Here is a 25,864-nt window from a genome sequence, read left to right on the forward strand (position 1 = left end):
TTGTTTTACCATAGTTTGTAACAACACTTGAAGGGTGGGGAAGGGGGGGGGGGAGGCTGGGGCTCGAGCCCCCTAATTTACGAGTCCCAAAAAAAAATCAATAATGATCTTTTTACAATACCATGTTAGATAAAAAAAAAAGAGATCATTTAGAAAAAAATTTTGAGCCCCTGAGAATGTACTGACTAATGAGTATAGATGTCGTAAAAGTTGGCCGTTTGAAAATAAATCCAACAAACAGAATAATTATCGTTAAACAATTTTTAAAGGGCTAGACAGAAACAATCATTTTTACTCTATCATTAATTAAACTTAAAACAATCTAATTTATTTATTCCTTATTCATTTTTTGAGAAATGTTTTTCTGACAAATTATTTTCTAACAAAAGCTAACTAATTTTTAGTTTTGTTGAAATGGTAAAATAAAAAAAAAATATAATTTAAACTTTAATTTTTAAAGGCTAAGTGTGATAGTACAGCTAGAGATTTTGTGTTATCTGTATTTTCAAGTAATATAGCCATTCTATGTACACATGATGTCGAAATACTATCTCAAAAAAATAAATTAACCTTTGTAGAAATGTTACAAAAATTTAGTCAGTTACCATTAGAAGGTTTGCATTAATGATAAATCTATTGTTTATTATGAAATAGCTCAAATAAAAGATCCAAATGGAAATGTTTTAAATATTCAAAATTTTTATATGAAATTCATTGAAATGAAAAATCAATGTATTCAACCACTTATTGCTAAAAAGCTTTTAAATGAAGCTGTTTCAAAATATATTACCAATGTTAATGCAGATGACACAATTTCAATTGAATCTATTATGCAGAAAGACACAAATATTACTGAATTTTCAAATGCCCCATTTATTGAAAAAACCATTTTATCACAGAATAAAATCAATTGTATAATTTTTTTTTTTTCAAATTACTACATATATTAGTTTTATTTTAATGAATAAATCTATTTATTACATTTTTTATAAGATTAGTTATATTTTATTATAATTTTTTAATTCTATAATTTAAGTATTATAATTATGGCAATTACTTTGGTGAATATTGACAAAAACAAACTTATTGAAATATATTTAATATTATCTTTTTCTTTTTATAAATATTTTCCCTTATTTATAAGGTGGCATATATAAAATTATGTATCCATTATGCACCCCTTGGTTTGATGATTACAGAAATACCTTTTTCCATGTGATGCTTTGTAGTGAGCATGAATACCTAAGACATTTTATAGCCTGTAATCAATATAAATTGTATATAAATTTTTTTCACAATAGACTAAAAATTAAATATTTGAAAATATAATAAGTTGAGATAATACTAGTGTTATAGAATTCGTTTTGAATTTTGATATTATGTTTGTACTAAGAAAACATTATAATTAACTTTTTTTGAGCTTCATATTATCTTTTGACTCCATGCTTAAAATTTTGATCTCTTGTTTAATGGTATTTTCTTATATTATTTTTTTTAGCTGCTGCCTACATCACATTATCCATATATCTTTAATATAAAAAACCATATAAAAGGTATATTTGTAGTGAGTTCAAATAGCACAGATCCATTGGCTGATTTGGATAACCTTGTAAAGCAGCAATTAGAACACCAGGGTAACCGCAATCTTCCTCCTTATTCTCCTCCCACTAATACACAATCATCCAATCGACCCAATACAATCGATTACAACAAAATCAATAATCCACCTTTCCCACTCAATAGCAGTGTATCAACATCCTCTATAAGTACAACCATGCATCATGGGAACTATAAATGGTTCTGCCCCAATGTTTTTCACTTTCATGTTATACTGCATGACCCTAGTGAGGCTGATGATTCAAAGTTTGTTTTCAAATTTATTATTTAATTTTATTTTTAGGGGGAATGATGGTATTTTTGAAGAGTTTCTAAAAAAAATTATTATTAGCAATATTATTTCCATTTTATTTTTGTAACTTGTTAGGTAATAAAATTCTTTTTCTTTGTTAGAATTAGCAAATCTTCTCAAAATGGAGACTTGGTATATTCCAAAAAAATGTGCCTCAATTAGATTATACATTAATTATAAAAAAAATTTCAAAAATACTTGGTAGTATTACTGCATTCAAAATTGTATTTATGATATGGAATTGTTTAAATTCCCTATTATATATATTTTTTTAGTTTTTATCGTGTTTTTGTTTGATCACAGGAGAGTGCATTTATTTTTATTTGATATTTAATCTTTTTTTTAATCAATCAATGAAAGATCGTCAGAAAACTTGATAGTACTGAAAAACAGTAAGTGGGTAGATTGTAATAGCTCAGAAATTTTTGAAAAGGTTTTTCACTGGGGCACATTATTATTTTTGTCCAGTTTATCTCGTTAAATAATTTTATGCAATTTTTCTGGCATGGTCCATAATAATATTTTATGAAGGAAATAAAAATAATTAATCTAATTCTAAGCTTTAAAAAAAATTTAGACATAAAAATATTTAGCAATATTTGCAGTCCCGCACAATAATTTTTTTGAGAATGTAAGTCACGTGATTAAAAAAAATTAATTTGATGTACTCAACAATGTTAGCATCGAATTTTATTTTACCTAAATTAAATATGGGATAAGGCTTGATGTGGGCTAAGGCTAATTTACATAAATTAACCATGTTTAAATTTAATTTATCATATAAATTAGTAGTGCTGTAAACATTTTTAAAAAAATCGAACGCGTTCAACGTTCATTGACAAAAATTGAACGCGTTTACGTTCAAATTCAAAAAAAGGAACGCGTTCAAGTTCATGAACGCGTTCATGCGTTCAAAATTTTATGATAAATTTTTTTTTAAATTTAATTTAATATAAATAAATGCCTTATATTTTTCAACACAATATATTAGCCATGATAAAAAAATAATAGTTTTATTTTGATAATATAATTATAAATACAATATAATAGAGCGATAAAAAAATTAATTTATAAAAATTTTTTCTTAAATACTAATATTAAAATGCCTTATTATTATAATTAACTATATATATTATGTAATTATTTTTACTTAGAACAATTAAAATAAATTATTAACTGGTTATATAGTTATACATATTATATAATATAAAATAATTAATGTTACAATCAGATGTCTTTTTAAATTGGAGCTTGAAGATGTTGACAATGATATAATACTTTTTGGACACATTTTACATTTGGTAACTATTGAATTACCTTTTGATTTTAACAGTGAAATATTTTTGATATTTGAGCCATGGTAATTCTAATTCATCTAATATTGAATTTTGATTTTCAGAATCTGATGATGAAATATTTATATCCATGCAAATGCTAATCTATTAAATTAAAATATAAAATATTCAAATTAATAAACTTTAATCTTATCTTCTCTAGCAGTAGCACGTTATGGTACGTTAATTGCAATATGAAAGAGGAAAAAGTAAAAACAGCTGATTAAAAAATATAAGACTTTTTTGTTAAAAAATTGGATTAAATATTAATTTTTCAAATAAATAAAAATATAAGATTTTTTGTTAAAAAATGCGGATTAATACTAATTTTTCAAATAAATAAAAATAAAAAGTGTTTTTAAAATTGAACGAACGTAAAATTGAACGCGTTCATCAAAGAAAAGGAACGCGTTCACGTTCAAAGTTCGTCAAAAAAAAAAGGAACGCCGTTCATCACCTTTTTTCAAAAAAACGAACTTCGTTCACTAACGCGTTCATTTTGAACGCGTTCGTTTACGATACTATAAATTAGTGATATGCATAGGGCCTAATTTTTCAAACCCAACCTTCCAAAATTTTTTTGAAAAAGTTTCTGCCAGTCCGACTCGAACCCGAAACTTTTTTTAAAAAAATAGGCCCGAATCTTTCCGGCCTGGTATCTCTTATATGAATTGATGTGTATTAAATTGTTATTTTTTGTAAAATGTTTATTATTATTATTATATATTTTGAGATTAATTTGAGTAAAAAAGGCTGATTTTGATTTTTTTTACATTTACAAAATAAAAGAATAAGAAAAACTCGTTTATTATTAAAATACAATACATGAATCATAGTCTAACTACTTACAAAAATCCTATTTTATTCCTCGTAATTAACTGTTTAATTCATCCAGTAAATGTTGATTGTTTGAGAAAATTAATCCCTCGAGAACATTTGATGGATTAAATAAGGCGGGTTCATTTATTTATGAGTATGGACTTAAATTATAAACTGTTATATCTTGATCGTCAATTTTTACTTTGAGTCATGATATTTATTAAATATTTTTTTTAAAAAAAAATACATTAATCTATCTATTTAATCTGATAATTATACAACCTTCATTCATTAAAAAAAATTTGATAAATGTTTGAAATTATTCCCAAAATTATTTTGACATAAAATGAATAATAATTTTTTTTTTATCATTAATAAACAAAACCAAAAATTCCAATTTATAATTGAAATTTTTTTTGAACCGATAAAAATTGATTTTAAAAAAATCCTTATTATCTCAAAAATAGCGCTCATCAATAAATAAACGAAATTTTTGCGTGTATATAATTTAGCCGAAGTTATTAAGATACTGCAGGCTGTCACATTTTAAACGAAAACATTTTTTTAAAAAATACTAAAATAATCGGTAATGAACCGAATAGTCCTCAAGGGTTAATAAAATGGAGGATATTTTTTATGGACCTAACCCATATCCCAAATTCTTTATTTAGTTTAAGCTAGTGCAGGCCGTCATATTTTAAAAAAAAATCCTTATTGAACCCAACTGATGGTCCTCGAGGGTTAAAAAAAATGGAGGATTATTTTTATTGACCTAAACCTGTATTATTATTATTTTTTAGAACTCAAACTTTATACGAAAATATGAAAAATATGTACGGAAATCACTCGTGCCATTTGTTGAGAATCAATGATTATAAGAATTCCTTGTTAACGGTAACAAATTTTTTTTTGTTAAATTATATATCTGCTTAAATTTTGATTATCCATTTTCTTTGTTAAAATTCTGGGGAAAAAAACGATACAATATAAAAGGAAAAGTAGGAAGCGTTAAATAATTGAAAGGTATCTATGAAAAGGTTGCGCCAAATCCTATCATTATGATTGGTCCTTTTTTGAATTAGTGTGGAACCGAGGATCTTTCACTTTAATAATGTTTCTTTTTTTAAACCCATTATGAATTATACTGGTTTGAAATAAAAGGCTTTCACAATTTTTTGATCCTATTTTTTTTACTCCACAAGGTCCGTAATAAATAATTTTGTTACAAATTGTCTGACCCGACCTAAATTTTTTTTTCTAAGACGAAAAAATGCGTAAATTTATCTAATTCGAATCTTTAAAAATAAATGCAAACTCCTAGCCTGGTCCATAAGAATATTTTTCCAAAAGTTGTACAGCTCTCTACTTCGGTCGATTATTTTTTTTAAAAAAAGTGCGCTGCTAGTGACTGATCTCTCTCCCCGGCGCTCGGATTTAAATCAAGTCCATAGGTGCCAGTGAGGAAAATAATGACATATTTGTTTTTTTCATGACACGATTATCTATTTTATAAACAGAAAAGGGTCGATAAACGCGAGAATCCAATTTTGAATGGAGGAACAGATATTCAACTCAAATCTTTGGAAGAAGCCTTGCTCGAAGGTTGATTATTTATTCAGGGCTTGCATGTTAGATATTTATAGATAACAGGGTTTACGACTTTCAATGACCATATAGAAAACTTTAAGAGATGAAACATTGAAAGTTTTTATGTTTAATTTTTTTAGAATATTAGAATTTTATTAAGTTGTTTTTTTATGGTTTTTAGTTAACCCTATATATATAAGGTTTAAAGTTGATGCCGATAAATTTCATATTGGCGCACAAAGAGAGCATTTATTTAGTCAACCTAGTAAATAAATGTTTTCGTTCCCTAATAGTCTCATTATCAAATCCATCATCATTCATTCCCGACCTATTTAATTTTTAATGAAATTTTTATATACGTGACCAAACATGATTGCGGATTTAACATTTTTTTATCGTGTTTTTTATATAAAACTATTACAAAAATTTAATTGCATCGGGTTATTTACTCATATAATATTTGTAATCTAATGTTGTGTTATATAGGTATATCTTGCCAGACTAGACAAAAATATTATTTTAAATTTTTCAAGATTGTCTTAATTATCCATTTCATTTTATATAAAAGTGACAAGAATGTATATTTAAAAAGTTACTTCTTATTTATTACTAAAGTAGTATTTCTATTGCCTCTGCTTACAATTTCTATTTTATTTTTAAGAAAAGTTCGCCTTTATAATGGATAGAATATTATGTACGATTATTTTACGTGTAAATATAAAATTTATACCAAAAAAATTCATTAATATAACCATTTTTTTTTGTTTGATTTTGTCTACCTAAACAATAAAGTCATTATTTTTTTTTAAGATAGAAAACATAAAATGTAAATAGAACATTAATCGAACAACATATTATTATAAATATAAAATATTTTATACCTTATATTGAAAAAAAATAAATAGCAACAAGTCACCCACTGCAATTTAGTGATCCATTGTCCTCACAACCTCAGGTTTAAAAACACAATATATATATAGCTCGGTTTAAGGATTTAGAAGGGGAGCGAGCGATAGGGTGCAAGGGACAGGAAGCTGATGGGGAGTCAACTTGAGCCTATACTATGGAGTATTGGGATCAGGGTTTTTTTAGGACAATTGTGATCATATCTTTTTACATTATTTGCATCTAAATACGAACTAAAAGCAACAAAAATATACGCATTTTTAAAAAAGTTAACACATAGATAATATATCGTGTTATAAAAATATTTTTTAACAAAGGGTAAAATTAAAGGGTCATCATATCTAAGACAAAATAAATTTTGCAATTTAGGGGTAGGGGGTATAAATGAATTTTACCAAAAAATATCATGTCATCAAAATATGTAGATAAGCAATTAGTGGTTAGAAATAACTCGTGCCTATTAAAAAAATTTATATAAATGTAAAACAGAGCACAAATTACTAAAAGATGATTGCTTATTATTTGTATCAGGCCAATTAACTATATTTTATCGCAAAACACTTTTTCGCACATTTTTTTATCGCGAAAGAGCATTGCCGCAATCGTATTTCCTCGAATTCATTATTTTAAAGACATTAATGCAAAATAGTGAATATATTGTGATGGCCCTTGTTAATACAAAAACAACATGTTAAATAATAATTTATCATTATAAGTTCATAATAATAAGCGCGAAAATGTTTTAACGGGTATTTTGTTACTTTAAGTAAGAGTTTGTCTAAAATGCAAGCTTTTCCTGATGTGATGAAAAATTAACCTAACAATTTCTCTTCCTGATCTCTCTCAATAGGGGATATTTTGGGCCAAGTTTTCTTTACCCCGTTAAATTTTTTACACTCTACCATCCAACATAAATTTTGCAATGTAATAGATGCGCTTTATCCATTTAGAGGGTAAATTTTAGAAAATATTTCATTATATATTCTAGATTTTATGATTATAATATGGCAGATATTCCTTTAAAAGAATTTATCTCGAGTGTTTATTATATTTATATACCTTAAATTATCTGTGCACACTTTTGTTAAGAAAATTTCGACTCTAGGAGGGTTGGGCCTGTAAAATTTTTTTTAAATATAATAGTTTAATATAGGTATCAATATTATAAAAAAGCTAATAAAGAATATGTGCTATGTTGCAGCTTTTCTCGGGGGGGGGGGCTTATTTTATTTGGTTTTTTTATGTTATTTTTTTATATTAATATTGGATTGGTTTTTTTTCTGATTGGTTAATTTTTTATTTTATTTTTAAATTAATATATCTTTTTTTATTTATGATATTTTTAAATAATTTTTTTTTAAATTTGTTTACAGCGTTTATATATGGGAAGGGGTGGGGTAGGGGGTAGGAGAATTTTGTCTACAAATTATTTAAAGGGGGTAGGCTAGGGGTAAGGTAAATTTGGTAAATGAAACTTTGTATTTTAAATTTTTTTTGGTGATAATACTATAATTAAAGGAAGTTCCTTTAAATAAATAGAAATTCGGCAACTTTAGGAAAATTAGCCAAACTTTTTTCTATAAATAAATGATAATTCTATAATTTTATATTTATTAGGGGTAAAATAGACCCCACCTTTGAAGTTTAAGTGATTTTTTTTAACCTTTGTAGTGAAGGGTCGAAATATAGTATTAAATGACGCAATTAAATATAGTATTAAAGTTTGTACAGGAAATATAGTATTAAATAACGCAATTTTATTCATTAAATTGAAAAATATTATTGAAATTTATACAGTAATTTATATAATGAATAAAAATATCAAACGATTTAACAATCGATATTTTCTAAAATATCTATATTCTAGTAGATATTCAGGAATGCTCTCCCTATCCCCATGTCTTTTATAGTTAGCTTTTAGATCCCCCCACAGCCTTTCGACTTTTTGGGTGTGGATCGATCTGTCATTTGGATCAACAAAATTTGGCGAATGATTGATCCGATAGTGGAAATAATTTGTTCGTTCTAGACGATTATATCTAAGATAAATAGATTAAATATATTACCACTTTAGATTTTTATGAAAAATATATTTACATACCCTATCCACGAGTCGTCCATTATCGCCGAATCTTGCATTACATTATCTTTAACCACAACTCAGTGTGGTATCTTGATCCCAAGATCTGGGGGCCCTGCCGCGTTATCGAAATTGATGAAACTAATGTGTGGAAGCGTAAATATAATCGTGATCTGCATTTGATCTCCGAGGCTATATTGATTATCGGTGGCATGTGTCGGGAGACAGATGAAATATTTCTAAGTGCCACAACAACAAGGGATCAAGATACCACACTGCATGTGGTTAAAGATAATGTCATGCAAGATTCAATGATAATGACTGACTCCTGCTTAGGGTATGTAAATATATTTTTCATATAAATCTAAAGTGGTAATATATTTAAATCTATTTATCTTAGATATAATCGGCTAGAACGAACAAATTATTTCCACTATCGGATCAATCATTCGCGGAATTTTGTTGATCCAAATGACAGATCGATCCACACCTAAAAAGTCGAAAGGCTGTGGCGGGATCTAAAGGCAAACTATAAAAGACATGGGAATTGGGATAACATTCATGAATATCTTCTTGAATATAGATATTTTCGAAAATATGGATTATTAAATCGTTTTGATATTTTATTCAATTTATTAATTATTGTATTTAGATTTAACCCTTCACTACAAATGTTAAAAAGTCACTTAAACTACGAAGGTGAGGTCTATTTTACCTCTAATTAATACAAAATTTTAGATTATTATTTATTTCCAGAAAAAAGTTATGCTAATTTTCCTAAAGTTGCTGAATTTTTATTTATTTATGAGATCTTCCTTTAATTATTGTATTATCACCAAAAAAATTAAAATGCAAAGTTTCATCTACCAAAAATTTACCTTACCCCTAGCCTACCCTCTTTAAAAAATTTGTAGGCTAAATGCTATTAACACCTTTCCCCCCCCCCTTTCCATAAAAAATTAACCAATCAGAAAATAACTATCCAATCAATATAAAAAAAATAACATTAAAAAAATCAAAAAATAAACCCCCCCGAGAGATACAGCAACCGAGTGCTATTTATCATCACTGTAATTTCTCATGTCCAGGTCATAAGAAACAGGTGGGGGTGTTGGATTCCCTAATATTGTAATATATGATTCATCAAATACTATTCGCTTCTATTGGCTTCTCAATTTGGGTGTCGCAATAATGACTCTTCGCTATAAAAAATTTTTTAGCGATTATTGATCGGCGATAAAAGTTTTGCTATCATGTATTCACTCTAAAGAGTTCGCGATGATGGGTTCACTATAATAAAAAATATGCAAAAAATCAATTTTACCATAATGAAAATAAGTGCTAGTAAGAGAACGACTCTGTGATAGGTTCCTAATATTTAATATTTTTTTGCGGAGGATACTATTTAAATCTAAAAAATTTTTCTCCTAAAGGAATCCCTAAAATCTCAACTAAACATATCTTCTACCATGGACTTCAATAATACCGATTTCAATAATCAATCAAATATTGATATTCCTAAATCATCGAACATTGCCAATGTAAATGAATCAATCGGCGTTAAGAATGAAGGAGTGATCGATACAGAACGATTAGAGAACACGGATGCTATGGACAGTAAAAACGATTACAACCAATTGGCCGTGAAGAATCTTTTGACAGAATTCTGTTTGAAGGGATTATTCCCTTGGGCCGAACGGCAGATGAGGCTATGGAATGAACAAGTTAGTCTTTTTTTAAAAATTTTTAAAAAAAAATATCTGGTAGTGGTGGGGTTAGTATGATACATACAATATTGCATACTATGATTTTAATTGTATACAAATGATGTAGCTTACCTATTTTTATTTGTTAAAAAGGCAAATTACAAAAGGGTGACCTTAATGGCAGCACAGGGACGGCAGTTAGCCGTGTCTTTCTATGGGGTAGCTTGGGCCAATTAAACATGGCTTCTACTACCCAAACTTTATTAATTTTTAAAAATATTTAAAACTAATTTTCAATTTAAAAACAAAAATTTAACTTACCACAAATCTGCATAATTTATTTGACACAACAATGTTCCCTATAAAATTGCACGTTTATATATATCACGTGCTTAGGTATGACCCTTTCTGGGAACACCCCTATTGATTATGATTGAAAAATATTTAATTAATAACTTTATAAGTTAGTGAAAATACTAAAAGACTCATAAGTATATGTAACTGTAACTGTATAAGTAGTGATAATATAATGTTATAAAATATTAAGTCCCTCCATTTGAGGAGCCGATTTTAAAAAACCACTGACTCACTATTTTATCCAGTTGGGCACAAAGGTTTCGACATTTATTAACGGAATTTCGGGTCATAGGCAAAAAAATTTTGGCTAAAATTCTAATGGAGTGATTTTGAATGTTCACCATGTGGAGTAGTTTTAAAACGGGGACACTTAAATGAAAATAAAATTGGGTTTTCTGTATCATCTGTCAAGGAGAATGTTTATATTACCCAAATCCGATTGCACATATTATACTATGCATGACATGAATAAATAAATCCTTTAATTTCTCTCATTTTTTTTTATACAGATTCAATCACGAAGGGGCTTACATAAATCATTTATCTCGGCCACCAAAAAGTGGTTTTCCGTGGGCAAAAATCCCGCCACTAATACCAGTTACCCAAGTCAACAAAATGCATCCACATCTGTCTTGTAAGTTCATTCTGACTTGTGTTGGATATTGGATAGAAGGGATCTTATGGACGATATTATTAATCTTTTTAAGAAGTCAAAACTTACTTAATTCTTTTTCGTTTATCTAACGGTGAGAATTGTCTTAATGTATAAAAAAAAATACCAAAAAGTCAATTTTTGACCCTGAAGAAGCCAAATGATTCCGGGGACATAGCCTAAATAGTTGATTAGTAAGGCTGCATTCATAATGAAAGTTATTTAACAACTGGCCGGGTTTCCAAATTTTTTTTATATAGTTCACCTTCCCAGTAATATTTCATAATTACAAATAAAACGATATTATGACTTGTTTTTTTTTAAAAAAGAGTTGATACTTGATTCGGGAGGGGGGGAGATCAGCTTAAAAATCATTTTAATGAAATTTTCAAAAATTTAATTTATAAAAATATACATTTAAAAGGGTTTTACTCAATTTAACATGAGTCATTATATTTTTCATAAGAAGTGTATTGGTAATAATAAGAAAATATTTGTGTTTATTTCTCCCAAAAAACTGGTTCTTAAAAACTATTTCTTTAAATTCTTAACTATATATATATCATTTTATCTTGAGAAATAGCATCCTAAACTTGTTATTGCTTCAAATTTGTAAGGTATAATGTTTGTTAAACTTGAGGTAAAAGTTTTTTTTTAAAAAGGTTTAATGGGTAATAACACTTATATTATAATATCACACATAAAGGTATAATTTTGATTCACTCGAGCTTCAAACGCGGCAGCTAGCTGACCTGTCCTTCTTGTTCCAATGTTTCCAAACTGCTTACAGCCTTTATCACACTGCCAAAAAGGATTTTCAATCTGACCAGGCCTGGATATATTACGCTGGGGCTGTTGTAGGACTATCATTATTTTATAAATATTATTATTTTAGGATGGTGTTGCTAAAATAACCGCCTCCATTTTCGCCGGTTTTTGAAAACGGCTAAATCAAGATTTTTTGCCGCTAGATGTCCGAACTCTGCCATCTATGGACAAAATTTTCAAGTTTGGATATAATTTTAGTTTTGGCCAAAAATCTTGAGTTGACCGTTTTTAGAAAAACCGGATTAACGAACCGCTTACTTTATAATTATTTTATACCGATTTTTAAAAACCGGTAGAGTTTCGTCAAAGTGAATTTAAAAAAATTGCTAAATAAAATATATTTAGTTATTGAAATGGAAGATTCAAAAAAAAATCATTGGTTTATTTTTTCAAGAAACAAATGACTTAAGCGTTTTGTAGGTTCCTCGGTATAAATGTTATTATTTTGTTATACATTTGATTCGGCCATTCATTCATTCTTATTTTGTGCCATTCTGGTTTTTTAGAAATTAATTGGGGTGGGGGGGGGGGGGTAATACTTAGAGGTTTTGGGGGTATCCTCGGCATCTATAACTATGTTGAGGGGAGGTAGAAACTGAGGGCAAGGAAAATATTAGGGGGAATTTGGGTGCTCAACGAAAGACGGTGTTTTGGCATAGCTGTATCTAGGCTTTCTCTTCATTTTGAAGCCGGTAAGATACATGTCCAAAGGCCATAAATTTATATTTAAAACAAAATACAAACCCAGGCTCGGCCTAAAAAAAAAGATTTTTTTCCGCTAATCCCAATCAGGGACCAATAATTTAAAAGCTGAACTTTTAAATTTTATCAATTTAATGATGAGGATGGAAAATATTTAGAAAATTTCCATTTGGAACATTTACAAAATATAGTAGTTGTTGTTAAATAGCACACTTTTTAAAAATGGCTAACCCAATATTTTCGCCAAAATATTATAGCACAAGCCTCGATAGATGTCAAAATCTTTCTGCCATCCATGAGCAAGATCTTCGGGGCTTGATTGAGCCCTTTTATAACCTTGAATTCATATTGGCGCGATAATTTCAATTCATAATAATAATAATCTAAGAAATGATGATTTTACCAAAAACTGTCAGCTGTTAAATCGTGATCGCAATCGCGCCGCCATGAATTCAAGGTTAAACAACACTAGAAAATAAGGGTTGAGGTCATTTGAATGATCAAAATTTAGCGAGAGCTACTGGGCTTAGAAAATCGAAAATAATTTATTTAATACTTTCGAATATTTTACTAAAAAAAATTAAAAATTTGCGAAATTCGTTTGCACGTGATTTTAATCAAAATCACACATCGATATTTATCTTTACATTATTTTTGGGGAGGATAGAAATAAAATGACTCCTCTTTTAGCTTATAGTCCAATCTCAGACTTACTTGTTGGGCTTTAGAAAGGGTAGCTTTCTTCTTTGCCTTGATGCACGTACGGAGTATGTTTTGGGAACATTGGGATTGTTGGGTGTTTTGTTGGCAAGCTTGATATAGGTGTCAGGGTTCGAATTAAATCATGGGTAGATATAAAACCGAGTTAGAGCACCCTTTAATATTGGGGTTGTCTATTTTCTTAGAGATCATATGGCCTTAAGCTCACCAGATGATAAAGAGGAGCAATGTTCAGAAATAGGAAGTAAGTTTGATAGAGTTAAGGAAAACGTCCAAGAACCAATCTTGCCAGGAGGAGGCATATTTTTTCTGGCCGAGAAACAGGATAGCCTTGGGAATAGGCATGAATATGGACACTTATCAAAAATGAGCTGGAATATACCTAATATGAACCTTAACTTCAAAATTTTTTGAACACAATTCCTATAAATCTCATCAATTCCAATCCTCTAAAACCCTAGTAACACACAACAGTTGCTCCAGATCTTCGCAATCATTACTTATAATATTAATAATTTGATCAGTTCCAGCCTAACGAAATGTCACCTTATTCAAAGATAAATTACGCTTAAATAAATGACCATGCTTTTAAAAGTTATAAAAATTATTTATTTTTTGCGCATGCGCATAGGAAATGGCCGGTATATCCTCCTATATGTTGGGCACCATCGCCACTCAATTTCCGTTTCATTATCTTGATTCCGCCATCAATACATACTTATCCGTTTGCAAGTTTAATTTCAAAAAAACAAAAAAAAATCAAAATATTTTTTTTTATAATCTAAGGAATATTTTTTTTTAATGTGCTCTTTGACACCTGTCGAATAATTATTATTCTAAGATTATTCAAAAACACATGCATTCCCTAAAAAAAAAGTCTGCCAATTTTCGCTACCCGCGCTACCCTATTTAGTACGGAAATTTTGAAATCTTTTGGGTTTTACACAGAAGCAGCCATGAATTTTCTCAAGCTCACATCGGAGGAGTCTGATCTTCGGAGCGCGTTATTTCTCGAACAGTCGGCCTTATGCTTTTTGAAGATTAAGGTAGACATATTTTTTTTAGATTATGAATGATAATGTATTATCTAATATGAACATATGTTTTGCATTTAAATTTCTGGACTAAATTTTATGATATATATTTAAAAAATAGGAAATATAATTATTTACAATTTAGTTTGGTTTTTTTTCTTCTTCTAACTTTCTTCAATTTAAGACTGGCGTATATAATTGACTTGTCCAAATTAAAGCCTGTTATTTAATATCTATGTCGAGCGGCGTACTAGCGAATTTGGCAAAGTGCTCAATATCCTTCCAAATTTGATTTTTTTTCTTCTTTCTATACTTTTCTTTTTTTCTTTCTATACTTTTCTTCTTTTCTTGCCTTTTAAATTACTAAAGAATAACCACAATCGTAACCCTATGATACGTAAATACGGGTTTCATTTGATTTTGGCGGGAAATAAATATTTCAAAATTTCGGACGAAAACTCGAACTCCACTTACCAGAAGTATTTTCCTGTTCATTTTACTTTTCTTTAAAAACAAAATAATAATAATATAATGTATTTCCTATTTAGCCTCACATAATAATAAATGATTTAATAACAAGGAAAACTCATGTTGACCCCTTAGATATCCTACCTCCATTTCATTATTTTTGAAACATGTTATTGGTTAACGGTCGTATATCTACAACAATCTATAGTGTATCATAATAAGAGTTCTTCTTTTTTATGGTAGTTTTAATTTTTAAATTTTTTTTTATACAAATAATTTTTATTAAAATCTTGAATTACAATAATATAATATTCATTATTATTATATATATTAGTAATAAGGAGAAAAAAAAACAAAAAGTGAGGAAGGGGAATGTAAAAAGTGTTGTAAAAGAAAAATGAATAAAAGAGATTTATTATTCAGATTAAGTAAAGTTCAAGATTTTAAGTTTGTTGTTTAAACACTATGTAAATGAATAGTATAGAAAAGTATATATAACGGGAATATTTTACTTGTAAAATGATTATTATTATGAATTTGCAAACATAATTTTTAATCTTTTAAATATAATTTATATTAATTTTATTTTTCTTTTATTTTGATTATGTTTTCACTTTATAGTATTTAATAAATTCTCAACTACAACTTTTGTTACCGAAACATTATGTTCTATGGACATATTCAGGCTAATTAACTTTTCTTATTTACAACGGTTCTAATCTCCCAATCTTAAATTCTACTAACTGTGACAATAAAGTATTGAGGTTAAACCAAATCATCTTGTGGGATGAGACTGCCTATGAAGCTAATATAATTTGCCTTGTGTATCGCTATGGCGAGTCTTTGTCTTAAGAAGAAGCCATCGCGAGGTTCACCAGTTAGTTGACGAATGTGAGAGCCAAGTTCCTTGAAAAAAGATAAGGTACATTTCCCAAAAGTTGTAAGGGTTGTGGAAATGATGGGAATGAAAATGTATTCTTGAGATAGAATATTTAGCTATTTTAACTGACTCCTTTTTCTCAAGAATATAAAATGTTTGGTTTGATGGTGCAAGTGGATCAATACACGAGTAATCCCAGACCAAGAATTGACCGCGCTTCCAAGGAATTTTAGAAATCCCATCAGGCCGTTTCCCATCAGATCTGAAAAGACCGGAAGGTTCAAGAATAGAGGGGATTTGAGCAGATCTCAAGGCTCTAAGGATGATTGAATTGCATTGATTATGTCTAACGATACGACCTTTACACGAACGACAGTGAAAACTATGTCTACCATTACCCAAAATGGCAGACCTGCAACCTGAACATGTGTGGGGTTGGGTAATTAGACAATTTAACCGAATGCCGATCGCGTGAGCGAGCTCGTTTTGGTTCAGTTGTAATTGCAAATTAACAGTAGGAATCGCTTCAAAGAACTCATGGCATGAACCATTAAGCAGTGAGGAGAATAAGGGGTGGTCAGATAATTGCATTTTGGAAATGAGTGATTCAATGCAGAATGCAATAATATGCCTATCACCATCCTTCTGCTTATTCGTTTTAGGAATAGGGTGATCAGCAATAATTCGTGCCTTCCATTCGATGATTGTATCATTATAAGAAAAGTCGGGTTTTAATGAAAGAGAATTTACTATATTTTTAGTTAAAAGACAACTGGATATGAAGGCTGTTAAGGCGAAATCAGACGGAGATCTGAAACCAAGACCTCCCATCTTGGTAGGTAAAGAGGCTTGTGTCCATGCAATTTCATCGAATTTAAGGTTTAGAATATTTTCGATGAGGACTTTGATCCCATTTTCATAAACTCCAAGGGGAACGGGGAATTTGAATATGGCTGTTGAACGAAGTGCATAAAGAATACGGGGAATATTGAAAAAAAATTTCACGAGGAAAAAGGCTTTATGGGAGGGAAGTAGGGAGAATAAATCGGCCAACTCAAAAAGAGCTTCTAATGTGGACTGAAGGAAGGAAGATATAGCAGAGTTACCACCAACAGGGGCACCCAAGTGATGAAGTCCATCAAGGGTAGTTAGTTTGAATTTATTTGAATTAGGTTCGATAGAATTGATATTTGCAATTACAACTTAACCAAAACGAGCTCGCTCGCACGATCGGCATTCGGTTAAATTGTCTAATTACCCAACCCCACACATGTTCAGGTTGCAGTTCTGCCGTTTTGGGGAATGGTAGACATAGTCTTCACTGTCGTTCGTGTTAAGGTCGTATCGTTAGACATAATCAATGCAATTCAATCATCCTTAGAGCCTTGAGATCTGCTCAAATCCTCTCTATTCTTGAACCTTCCGGTCTTTTCAGATCTGATAGGAAACGGCCTGATGTGATTTCTCAAATTCCTTGGAAGCGCGGTCAATTCTTGGTCTGGGATTACTCGTGTATTGATCCACTTGCACCATCAAACCAAACATTTAATATAGTTGAGAAAAAGGAGTCACTTAAAATAGCTAAATATTCTGAAATTTCTCAAGAATACATTTTCATTCCCATCATTTCCACAACCCTTAAAACTTTTAGGAAATGTGCCTTCTCTTTTTTCATGGAACTTGGCTCTCACATTCGTTAACTAACTGGTGAACCTCGCGAAGGCTTTTTCTTCTTAAGACAAAGACTCGCCATAGCGATACACAAGACAAATTATATTAGCTTCATAGGCAGTCTCATCCCACAAGATGATTTGTTTTAACCTTTTCTCCTTATTACTAGTATATATAATAATAATAATAATAATGATTATTATATTATTGTAATTCAAGTAAAAAAAATTTTAAAGGAAAGTTTTTTTTTTATAATAGTTCATTCAGACTAGACCTCCAAACGAATATAGAAATTTATTCACTTTCCTATTTCGTTTTTTTTAGCAAATACCAAAATAAATAGGCATGTGGCAAACATTATTGTCTATTAGAAAATGACACAATGCCAACAACATTTCATATAAAAATGTCCATTCATAAATTTTATGTTGTATCTAAACTTGTTTGTTGACACTTTTAGGATTAGCGATTTGACAATTCTTTTAACTCGTTCATTCTTTTTACACGTTTCAAAATTAAACTATGAAGCACGTATGCGCCTCTTGATAAAAAAACAGCTACGTTTCTTACTATTTCTATGTTTTTTATATTTCTTCGCAAAGCCATCAGAACAGGCACCTAATCGCTTTCAAATATCACGGCCTTCGGTGTTACAACCTAGCGCGAAACATTTTCAAGGATACTCAAGGGTGGATCTTCCTGAATGATCACATTACGTTTACTTTAGCCAAGCATTTATGGACTAGACGACCCCTCGCAAGCTTATCCGATGAGTAATTTTTGTTTGATATGTATAATAAAAATTTTTGAAGATAAAGAAATTGGATGGAAAGATTGAAATGCTAAACTTGATAATATAAAATAAGTAAGAGCAAAAGTCCTGTAAAATGAATGTCAATCTTTATACGAGATGAGACCTTACGACTTTTATGGTGGAATAATGCTTACGCTTAATGATTGTGACGATTAAGCGAGAGCTAATAATTTATCTCCAATCGATTTTAACGAATAAATTTTTTTAACAAAATCAATATTTAAGTCCCACGTCCATCAAAAACGACGCCCAGTCGAATTTCGACACCCTGACGAAGAGCGAAAAGTATTTGGCGAGCCTATTCAAACTTAATCGCGTTTATTACGAAAGTAGTTGTCATGACAATAATGGCATAAACTGCGAAACCTTGAGTAACTTTTTCGGTTGCCACAAACCATTTGTGGGTATTGATTCGGACGTCAAATCGCATAGCGTTAGCACTCAAACAAAATATTTTAAGGAGTTGATAGCTCTATACAACGTAATATATATTTTTTTTAAAATGTATTATTACTTGCCTTTTTTTTGCTAATAATAGCGGGATACAACTTAATATACATAATTTTTTGGTATAATTTCTTGTCTTTTATTTCTGTTAGGTATAGCGGGGATTTTTCTCCATAGTGAGCAATATTTTTTTAAAGGAATATATCTCATCACATCTAGTGTTGTTAAAAGGCCCGATTTAGCCAATTTTAAAATTGGAATGCCAAAATAATATTATGTATGCCTCGAGATTTCGCTAATGGATTTCCCAAACCCTCTCTGCCATCTAGAATTCTCCAGGCCTGCTTAATGTTTTTGGCTAAAATCTTGGGTTTGCCGTTTAACAACACTAATATTGCCCTTTGGAGTTTTATCACTGATATTTAATATTTTGAGACCATTTTTTGCAATTTCTTATTTGAATTTTTAAAAGTTTGGAATGAATCGCGACAAAAGGGATATATGAAAAATATATTTTTATTTATTTGTTTAATTTTGTGCGGCAGCGATTTTGTAAATAAAATTTAAAAAAATAAATTGTTTAACAAATCCGATCTTTTTAGTTTCCCCTGGACATGATTAGAAGATGAATACATCTCATGCATGTTAATTGGCATATTATTATATTCCTGTTAGAGGTAAAAGCTTTGTAAAAAGGGGGGAGGGCTTATAAATAAATTGATTTTGTCCAAATTCCTATTGGACATTTTAATATAATTTCTTTAAAAGATTGTTGCAAAGGCTAAAATATCTGAATTTACAAATATCCAAATTATATAAATTTTAAAAATAATCCTAGCTAAGAACAGTGCCTTAATAAAAAAAATTTTGATATTTCAGGAACTCAGAAATACGAACTCTATGTACGATATTGATATACCGGTGCCAATCATCGATTGCCCAAACATTAAAATTTCCTTGCCAGACGTTCTTTACGAAAATTATCCTGGTACTGGTATTACCAGTTTATTTATTTTATTAATCAAAAAATTTAAGATCATAAAACTTTATAACATCTTAGGTTCTATTGTGAGTAGTGATAAATCCTTTTTATCTTTATTTTACATTGCGAGAATATTTTCTTTTATTGCCTCCCACATATTCTTTTATATTAATAAATTTTTTTAAATCAAGAAAACGCCGCCTCCCAAACCTGCCCCACTAACTTAGCCAACAGCTTGGAACGGTTTTGTTACAAATCGGCCAGCGACTCTTTACTCAAAGACATCACTAATAACGACACGAATTTAAATTCCAACACCCCCGTTCCTACTAATCTTAGGCACTTCTCATCCCATTACGATAACTCGACTTGTAACCAGGAGCCATGTATCGTTTTCGCTAACGGTACTTTTCTTTTGTCAAATTTTAACTACCAGCCCACGCATTCATTAGGTTTGCGTCCCGAAATTAGTCATTATTGGAAGACTAATCCTACCCCGCCCTTTTTTGTATTCCTCACTAAATAGACTTATTTCTTATAAACACTTTCCTTATATGTGGCCAAATAGAAAGCTTTTTTATTAATGATCCACCCTTATGAAAGGCTAACCGTTATATATATTTTTTTTAATAAAGAATCCTTTAGAATAGACGTACCTATCCAAAACACCTATAAGCTACCTCTCGTCCTTTCCGGCCTTCAGTTAACGGGCCACTTCAGCGATAACGCTTCCTTCATCATTCAATCTAACAAAATTACGACCCGCACCTTCGAAGATATCGGTGACTCCGAGCTATGCGGAAATGAATCAAGTTATATTCATTGTTTAACCCTCCATTTCATAGTTATCACAAAGTCTTGGCGAAGTATACAAAATACGCTCTATTTTTGTGCATTTTAAAATACTTCCCTCGCGCGCTAACTGTAAATGCATGATGATACTTTTTTTAGAAGAAGCTGGCTATATCGCACAGCCTCGTTATCTAATATTTTTTCGATGATTTTTTTTTTGTTGTTTCGTAATTTATCGGGAGTTTCTCTTTCATGTAAAACACTATTGGCCCGATTTCGACACTGATTTACGTTTATATCTATAATTTATTTTTTTTAAAAAGAATAGATGTTTTATACGTAATTACTTTTTTTAGGCAACACCTCTTCTACTAACATTCCCAAATCTTATAACGAAGATAGGAAAATCGTGGAGCTGAATTCGGTTATACAACGCGAAATTTCCGCCTTAAAAGAAAACATAATCAAGCCCTACCTTCAAAATAAAGATTATGATAATATACAGGTTGTGTAAAACTGTTTTTTTTTTTAAAAAATCAAACAGAGATTTAATGGATAATAACATAAGGGTGGTGGCGGTCTTTCGTGACAAATCGACTTGAAAACGAATTTGTTTTTTGACCAACCATGCCTGAAAATAAATGAAACTTTGGTATTAGGGTTTATATCAATGACGTATAATAATACCTAGACTGACGATGCATTCATTAAAAGTGTACATCGATGAAAAACAGCTGGGATCGCCATCTTGGTTACCCATATTATTAAAAATTTTAAACGATAGGCCAATTTATTGCCGTGTATGACGCAAGCTTTACTAAAGAATTGCCTGATCATCGAGATAATAAAGAAGCAAGATATCAATTTAACAGTAGTTTTTAACATGAAAACAATTACTATAGGGGGTTACCAAAATGGCGGGTCCAGCTGATTTGCATTCAACGACACTTTCAAATGCATTATTATGAATGCATCATCAGTCTAGGTATTATTATATGACATTGGTTTATAGAGAGTCCCAACCTAAATAATTGTTAAAATGTTAAAAGCTCTAACTCAAATGGATCCTAAAATCTATAAATTATATCAAATTCTAAATCGTATTTTTCTGTAAAATGACAAAAAAATGATTTATTTGTGAGCTAGTCCAACTTTAGGAGGACGAAACTCTTCACACATGTTTATAACTAATATATTTAAATAAAAATTAGAATAGAGGAAATTGAAATTTAAAAATTATTTCGTTTTTTTTTATAATTTTGGAATAAAAAAATGAAGAGATGATTATTCCTTCTTATTCTAAGAAATAAAGTTTAAATATTATAAATACTGTTAAATATAGCTTAGATCTGCAGAGCTAGACATTTTGAGCTCGATCTGGCCCTGATTTAAGTATTCTTTTTTCTCTTCCCCGGTTAGACTTAGATTCATAAATAATAAAAAAAAAATTCCTCCTATCTTGGACCAATAATTGATAAAACCGGGATCGCACCCATACCTGGTAAAACTCTGAATATATATTTGAGCTTTAAAGTTTTGCGACGTATATGACCAAAGTACCAAGTTTCGTCAATTTTATTTAAAAATAGGTAGGGCAAATCAGGTCGATTTGACGTGGAATCACTTATTTTAAAGTTATGCAAAGATCTTGGCGCGCTTTTATTTAAATCGTTATTCTATAACGCGAGATACGTATCTCGTGTAAATAAGAGACGATTAGTTTTTTGTTTTATATTTTTCACTGAGATTTAATAATACCTGGACTGGCAATGCATTCATAATTATGCATTTGAAAGCGTCGCTGAATGCAAATCAGCTGGATCCCCCATTTTGGTAACTCATAATATAGTAATTATTCTCATGTTAAAAACTATTATTAAATTGATAACTTGCTGCCTTTTCATCTCGATGATCAGGCAATTCTTTAATAATGATATGGGTGACCAAAATGGCGTCACCAGCTGTTTTCTTTGATGTACACTTTTAACAATTATATGTCATTGATATTTTTACTCATTTCAATAATGATTAAATTTTTCAGCAATGGGTCCAGGTAGAACCTATGGGCGATATATTAGTTCCGGCTCAACAAACCAAATTGGTAAACATTTTATTTGTCAACATTGCTTTTGATTTTATAATACATATTTTTATGTTCGCCTCATGGATTAGTTTTTTTTGGGATGGGGGGGGGGGGGGGTCAGGATGTCAAAATATTATAAAATCGTTTAATTTTTAAGATATCCCTCTATCTCACGCCCGGAAAAATCGGTTATTTCAGGATCGACGGATTTAAATATCGACTCGTGTTCCCCTTCCCGGCATCGGTCGGATCTAAACCGCCTTCTACAAATTTTAACCAAACCGTTTCCCCGCTAAAATCCGAATCCGTTTTTACTCGCAATTCTTACGACGAATCGTCCAATAATCCGGAAAATAGTTCGACCGGTTACACCTCCGCAAAACCGTTCAGTAATATGACTATCAGTTTTAAAAAAGATATAAAGGCTATGTCCTAAATATCAAATGAAAATTCACAAAATTTTCGAAACTTTATTAAATAAATATAAAAATTAAAACATGTCTAAAACATAATTTTAGAAAATTTTTAAAATTTACGAAAAGTATTTAAAACTTTTTCTAATTTTTAAAAAAAAAAAAAGATTTTGGACATAGCCTAAAAATCACAAGATAGAAAAAAAATATATATAACTCATTATTCTGACGAGAGTGAATTGGAAAAAACTTAGAGATTTAAAATTGAGGTTTAAGACATTTTTATTTTAAAATAGTTAATCCAAATTTTATTTAAATTTTCTACTTGATTTTGCCCCCATTTATCTCCTGTTAATTTATGTTAAAGTTCCAAAAAAAAACCACTACAAAATTTACGCGTTCAAAAAAAGACACTGATTATTATTTTTTTTTATAGCGTAATGAGAACTAAGAACATTTTTTATTACGCTTTAAGTTACCGTCAAAAGATGTGTAATGTGTCCCGGCAAACGACTAAACGCTACAAATCATCAGAAGAAAACGCTAACTTATTCCATCGACAAAAGACTGGAATTTTATGTTAGACCGCCTATCCCTTTCCTCAAAGTATTTTTTTTCCTTTTATAAATTGATATTTTTTAAAAAAATAATAATATTCTGACCCATTGCTCTTCCATTCATTTGATAACAGGGTCATAAATTTTGCAAGGATTACTTTTGCCCCATAATCCTGCCTTGATATGCTAGACATGATTAATTAAAACAGTTAGTCTTTAGCTTATTCAAGCTTGACTCACATAAAATTTAGTAATAATTCCGGAGGGGGGGGGGAGAGACTTATGAAAATATAAAAAAAGGCTATATCGTTTCAAGCAAAATGAATAATTTTAGTTTCATCATTGAATATGAGAACATTAATCTTCTTTTATTTTGTACAAAAAGGGGGAATTGAAAGGTCTCCCGTCCATCATCTATGACGGTCAACTGATAGAAGACTGCTATCTGGAAATAGCGTCCGATATTAGGCAGTCAGCTCCGACCAACATTTTGTTTCCAAACAATTTAAACGGGATAAATTTGTCTCCGCCATCTTTACCCATCCATGTTATAGTAGCCAGCGATAACAAATTGGCTCATTCATACGCCGCGACTGTCACGGACTGCAGAAAATTTCCCAGAATTCCTACCATTCTTCACGCGTACACGTCCGATAATACTACGTTCAATCAAGTCAAGGCCAAAAACGATCGTATCGAAGTGGACGGGGGCGACAATTATGATCAGAGCCGTTACATCGTGAGTAAAGATTGCGATAAAATTTACTTCCCGATCTCTTTGTACAATAATCTTATGGCTAGAGCTTCTGGCATAGTTCAAGAAGATGATAATCCTCAAATCTTTGAAGAAGGTAAGGTCATATCTATTTTATAATTTTTTCTATACATTTTATTACTAATAATACATTCATAGATTCTATGAACCATTCATTCTTTACAATAATCAGTAAAATTGGGTATTGGCTATATTTTTCGCTGGCTAAAAGGCAATATTGAGTTTTTTACCCCAAAATTATCGCCTCGGTCTTGGGCTATTTTTAAAAATACAGCTCGACTTTGAAGAAAGCAGAAATAAATTATTATGTACCTCAATGCTTAGCAACTTTTTTTTCGATAACGCGTCTGTAGAAGTAGCTAGCCTATTTTTAACCAATACCCAACTAACTATAATAATCAGTCATAAACTTACGCTATTGACCGATAACTTTTACAGAAGTTTTTCGCGCGATTTTCTTTTAAATTGTGTGCCTGCGCGTTTAATTATCTTCTTATGGTTATCGTGATAGTTAATGGTAAGCCGGCTAGTTTTTTTAAAAATTAATTTCGATTTCAGGCTGGATCATGCATGTTAAAATATATGGGACCGTATTAGGCTTAAATTTTTAAAAATATGATATCATTACATTTTGTCAAAATAAATTGATATATTTTAAAACAAGATGCTAATATTTTTTTTTTACAATAGAAAATATATTAATTTTTTCTATATTTAAATAAATTCGGGCAGGGCCGGCAGTCTAATAATTTTTATTTTGGGTTGGGCTTTTTGGGACAAAAAAAAATTTGTTTGAGATCGGGTTGGACCGGACAAATTTTTTTGGAAAAATTTTGGATTGAGCCAGACCGGGCATATTTTTTTTATAAAAAATTTCGGGCAGGGTTTGGGAAATAATGCTCGATGCGAGATCACTTTTAAAAAAGTTTATATTTTTTTAATTAAAACTTGTTTTTATTAGAGGAAGATCACTGTATTAATAAAGCGAATCAGAATTTTTTAGCGGACCGTAACAAGCTCACCTCTACTACCAATTCTAATCAACACATTTTAAAAGAGGAAGACGAGATACGCTGTGACCTTATTATTTTTAATTATTCTCAGTATGAAGCCAATAACAATGTCATTAACGATGATCATCTCATCAAGTATAACACAGAATATAATATATTTTTTTCTTAGAAATAAGCGGAGGTTCCCATTCAAAAAAAAAATCCCATGTTTTCAATTAAAAACTTCTTACATTTAATAGATAGAGACAAGAGCTTATAGATTAGATTCATAATCTTCAGTAGTGATCAGAGTTGTTAAAAGATACTTTTTAAATGGATCTAGATACCGATACATC

The 25,864-nt window shown here is 30.0% G+C and overlaps 1 protein-coding gene across 1 annotated transcript in view; it reads left to right on the forward strand.

The window, feature by feature from the left end:
- Positions 1-400: 400 nt before the first annotated feature.
- The window catches only part of LOC135923442 (uncharacterized), a 30,705-nt gene continuing 5,241 nt past the window's right edge, over positions 401-25,864 (forward strand). Inside the window, exons 1-25 of the mRNA XM_065458181.1 lie at positions 401-417; positions 461-614; positions 655-912; positions 1,145-1,261; positions 1,554-1,863; positions 4,863-4,956; positions 5,580-5,664; positions 6,555-6,604; positions 10,069-10,359; positions 11,208-11,332; positions 12,057-12,207; positions 14,232-14,332; positions 14,478-14,646; positions 15,004-15,113; positions 18,256-18,426; positions 18,693-18,948; positions 19,794-19,902; positions 20,088-20,300; positions 20,532-20,708; positions 21,045-21,193; positions 22,730-22,789; positions 22,929-23,160; positions 23,660-23,790; positions 24,127-24,592; positions 25,478-25,664. Coding sequence (XP_065314253.1) covers positions 415-417; positions 461-614; positions 655-912; positions 1,145-1,261; positions 1,554-1,863; positions 4,863-4,956; positions 5,580-5,664; positions 6,555-6,604; positions 10,069-10,359; positions 11,208-11,332; positions 12,057-12,207; positions 14,232-14,332; positions 14,478-14,646; positions 15,004-15,113; positions 18,256-18,426; positions 18,693-18,948; positions 19,794-19,902; positions 20,088-20,300; positions 20,532-20,708; positions 21,045-21,193; positions 22,730-22,789; positions 22,929-23,160; positions 23,660-23,790; positions 24,127-24,592; positions 25,478-25,664 — 4,169 coding nt within the window. The 5' untranslated portion in view covers positions 401-414. The remainder of the gene's footprint in view (positions 418-460; positions 615-654; positions 913-1,144; positions 1,262-1,553; positions 1,864-4,862; positions 4,957-5,579; positions 5,665-6,554; positions 6,605-10,068; positions 10,360-11,207; positions 11,333-12,056; positions 12,208-14,231; positions 14,333-14,477; positions 14,647-15,003; positions 15,114-18,255; positions 18,427-18,692; positions 18,949-19,793; positions 19,903-20,087; positions 20,301-20,531; positions 20,709-21,044; positions 21,194-22,729; positions 22,790-22,928; positions 23,161-23,659; positions 23,791-24,126; positions 24,593-25,477; positions 25,665-25,864) is intronic.

This window comes from Gordionus sp. m RMFG-2023, chromosome 2 (assembly GCF_954871325.1).
Source record: "Gordionus sp. m RMFG-2023 chromosome 2, tfGorSpeb1-WG-v2, whole genome shotgun sequence".
NCBI lineage: Eukaryota > Metazoa > Nematomorpha > Gordioida > Chordodea > Parachordodidae > Gordionus > Gordionus sp. m RMFG-2023.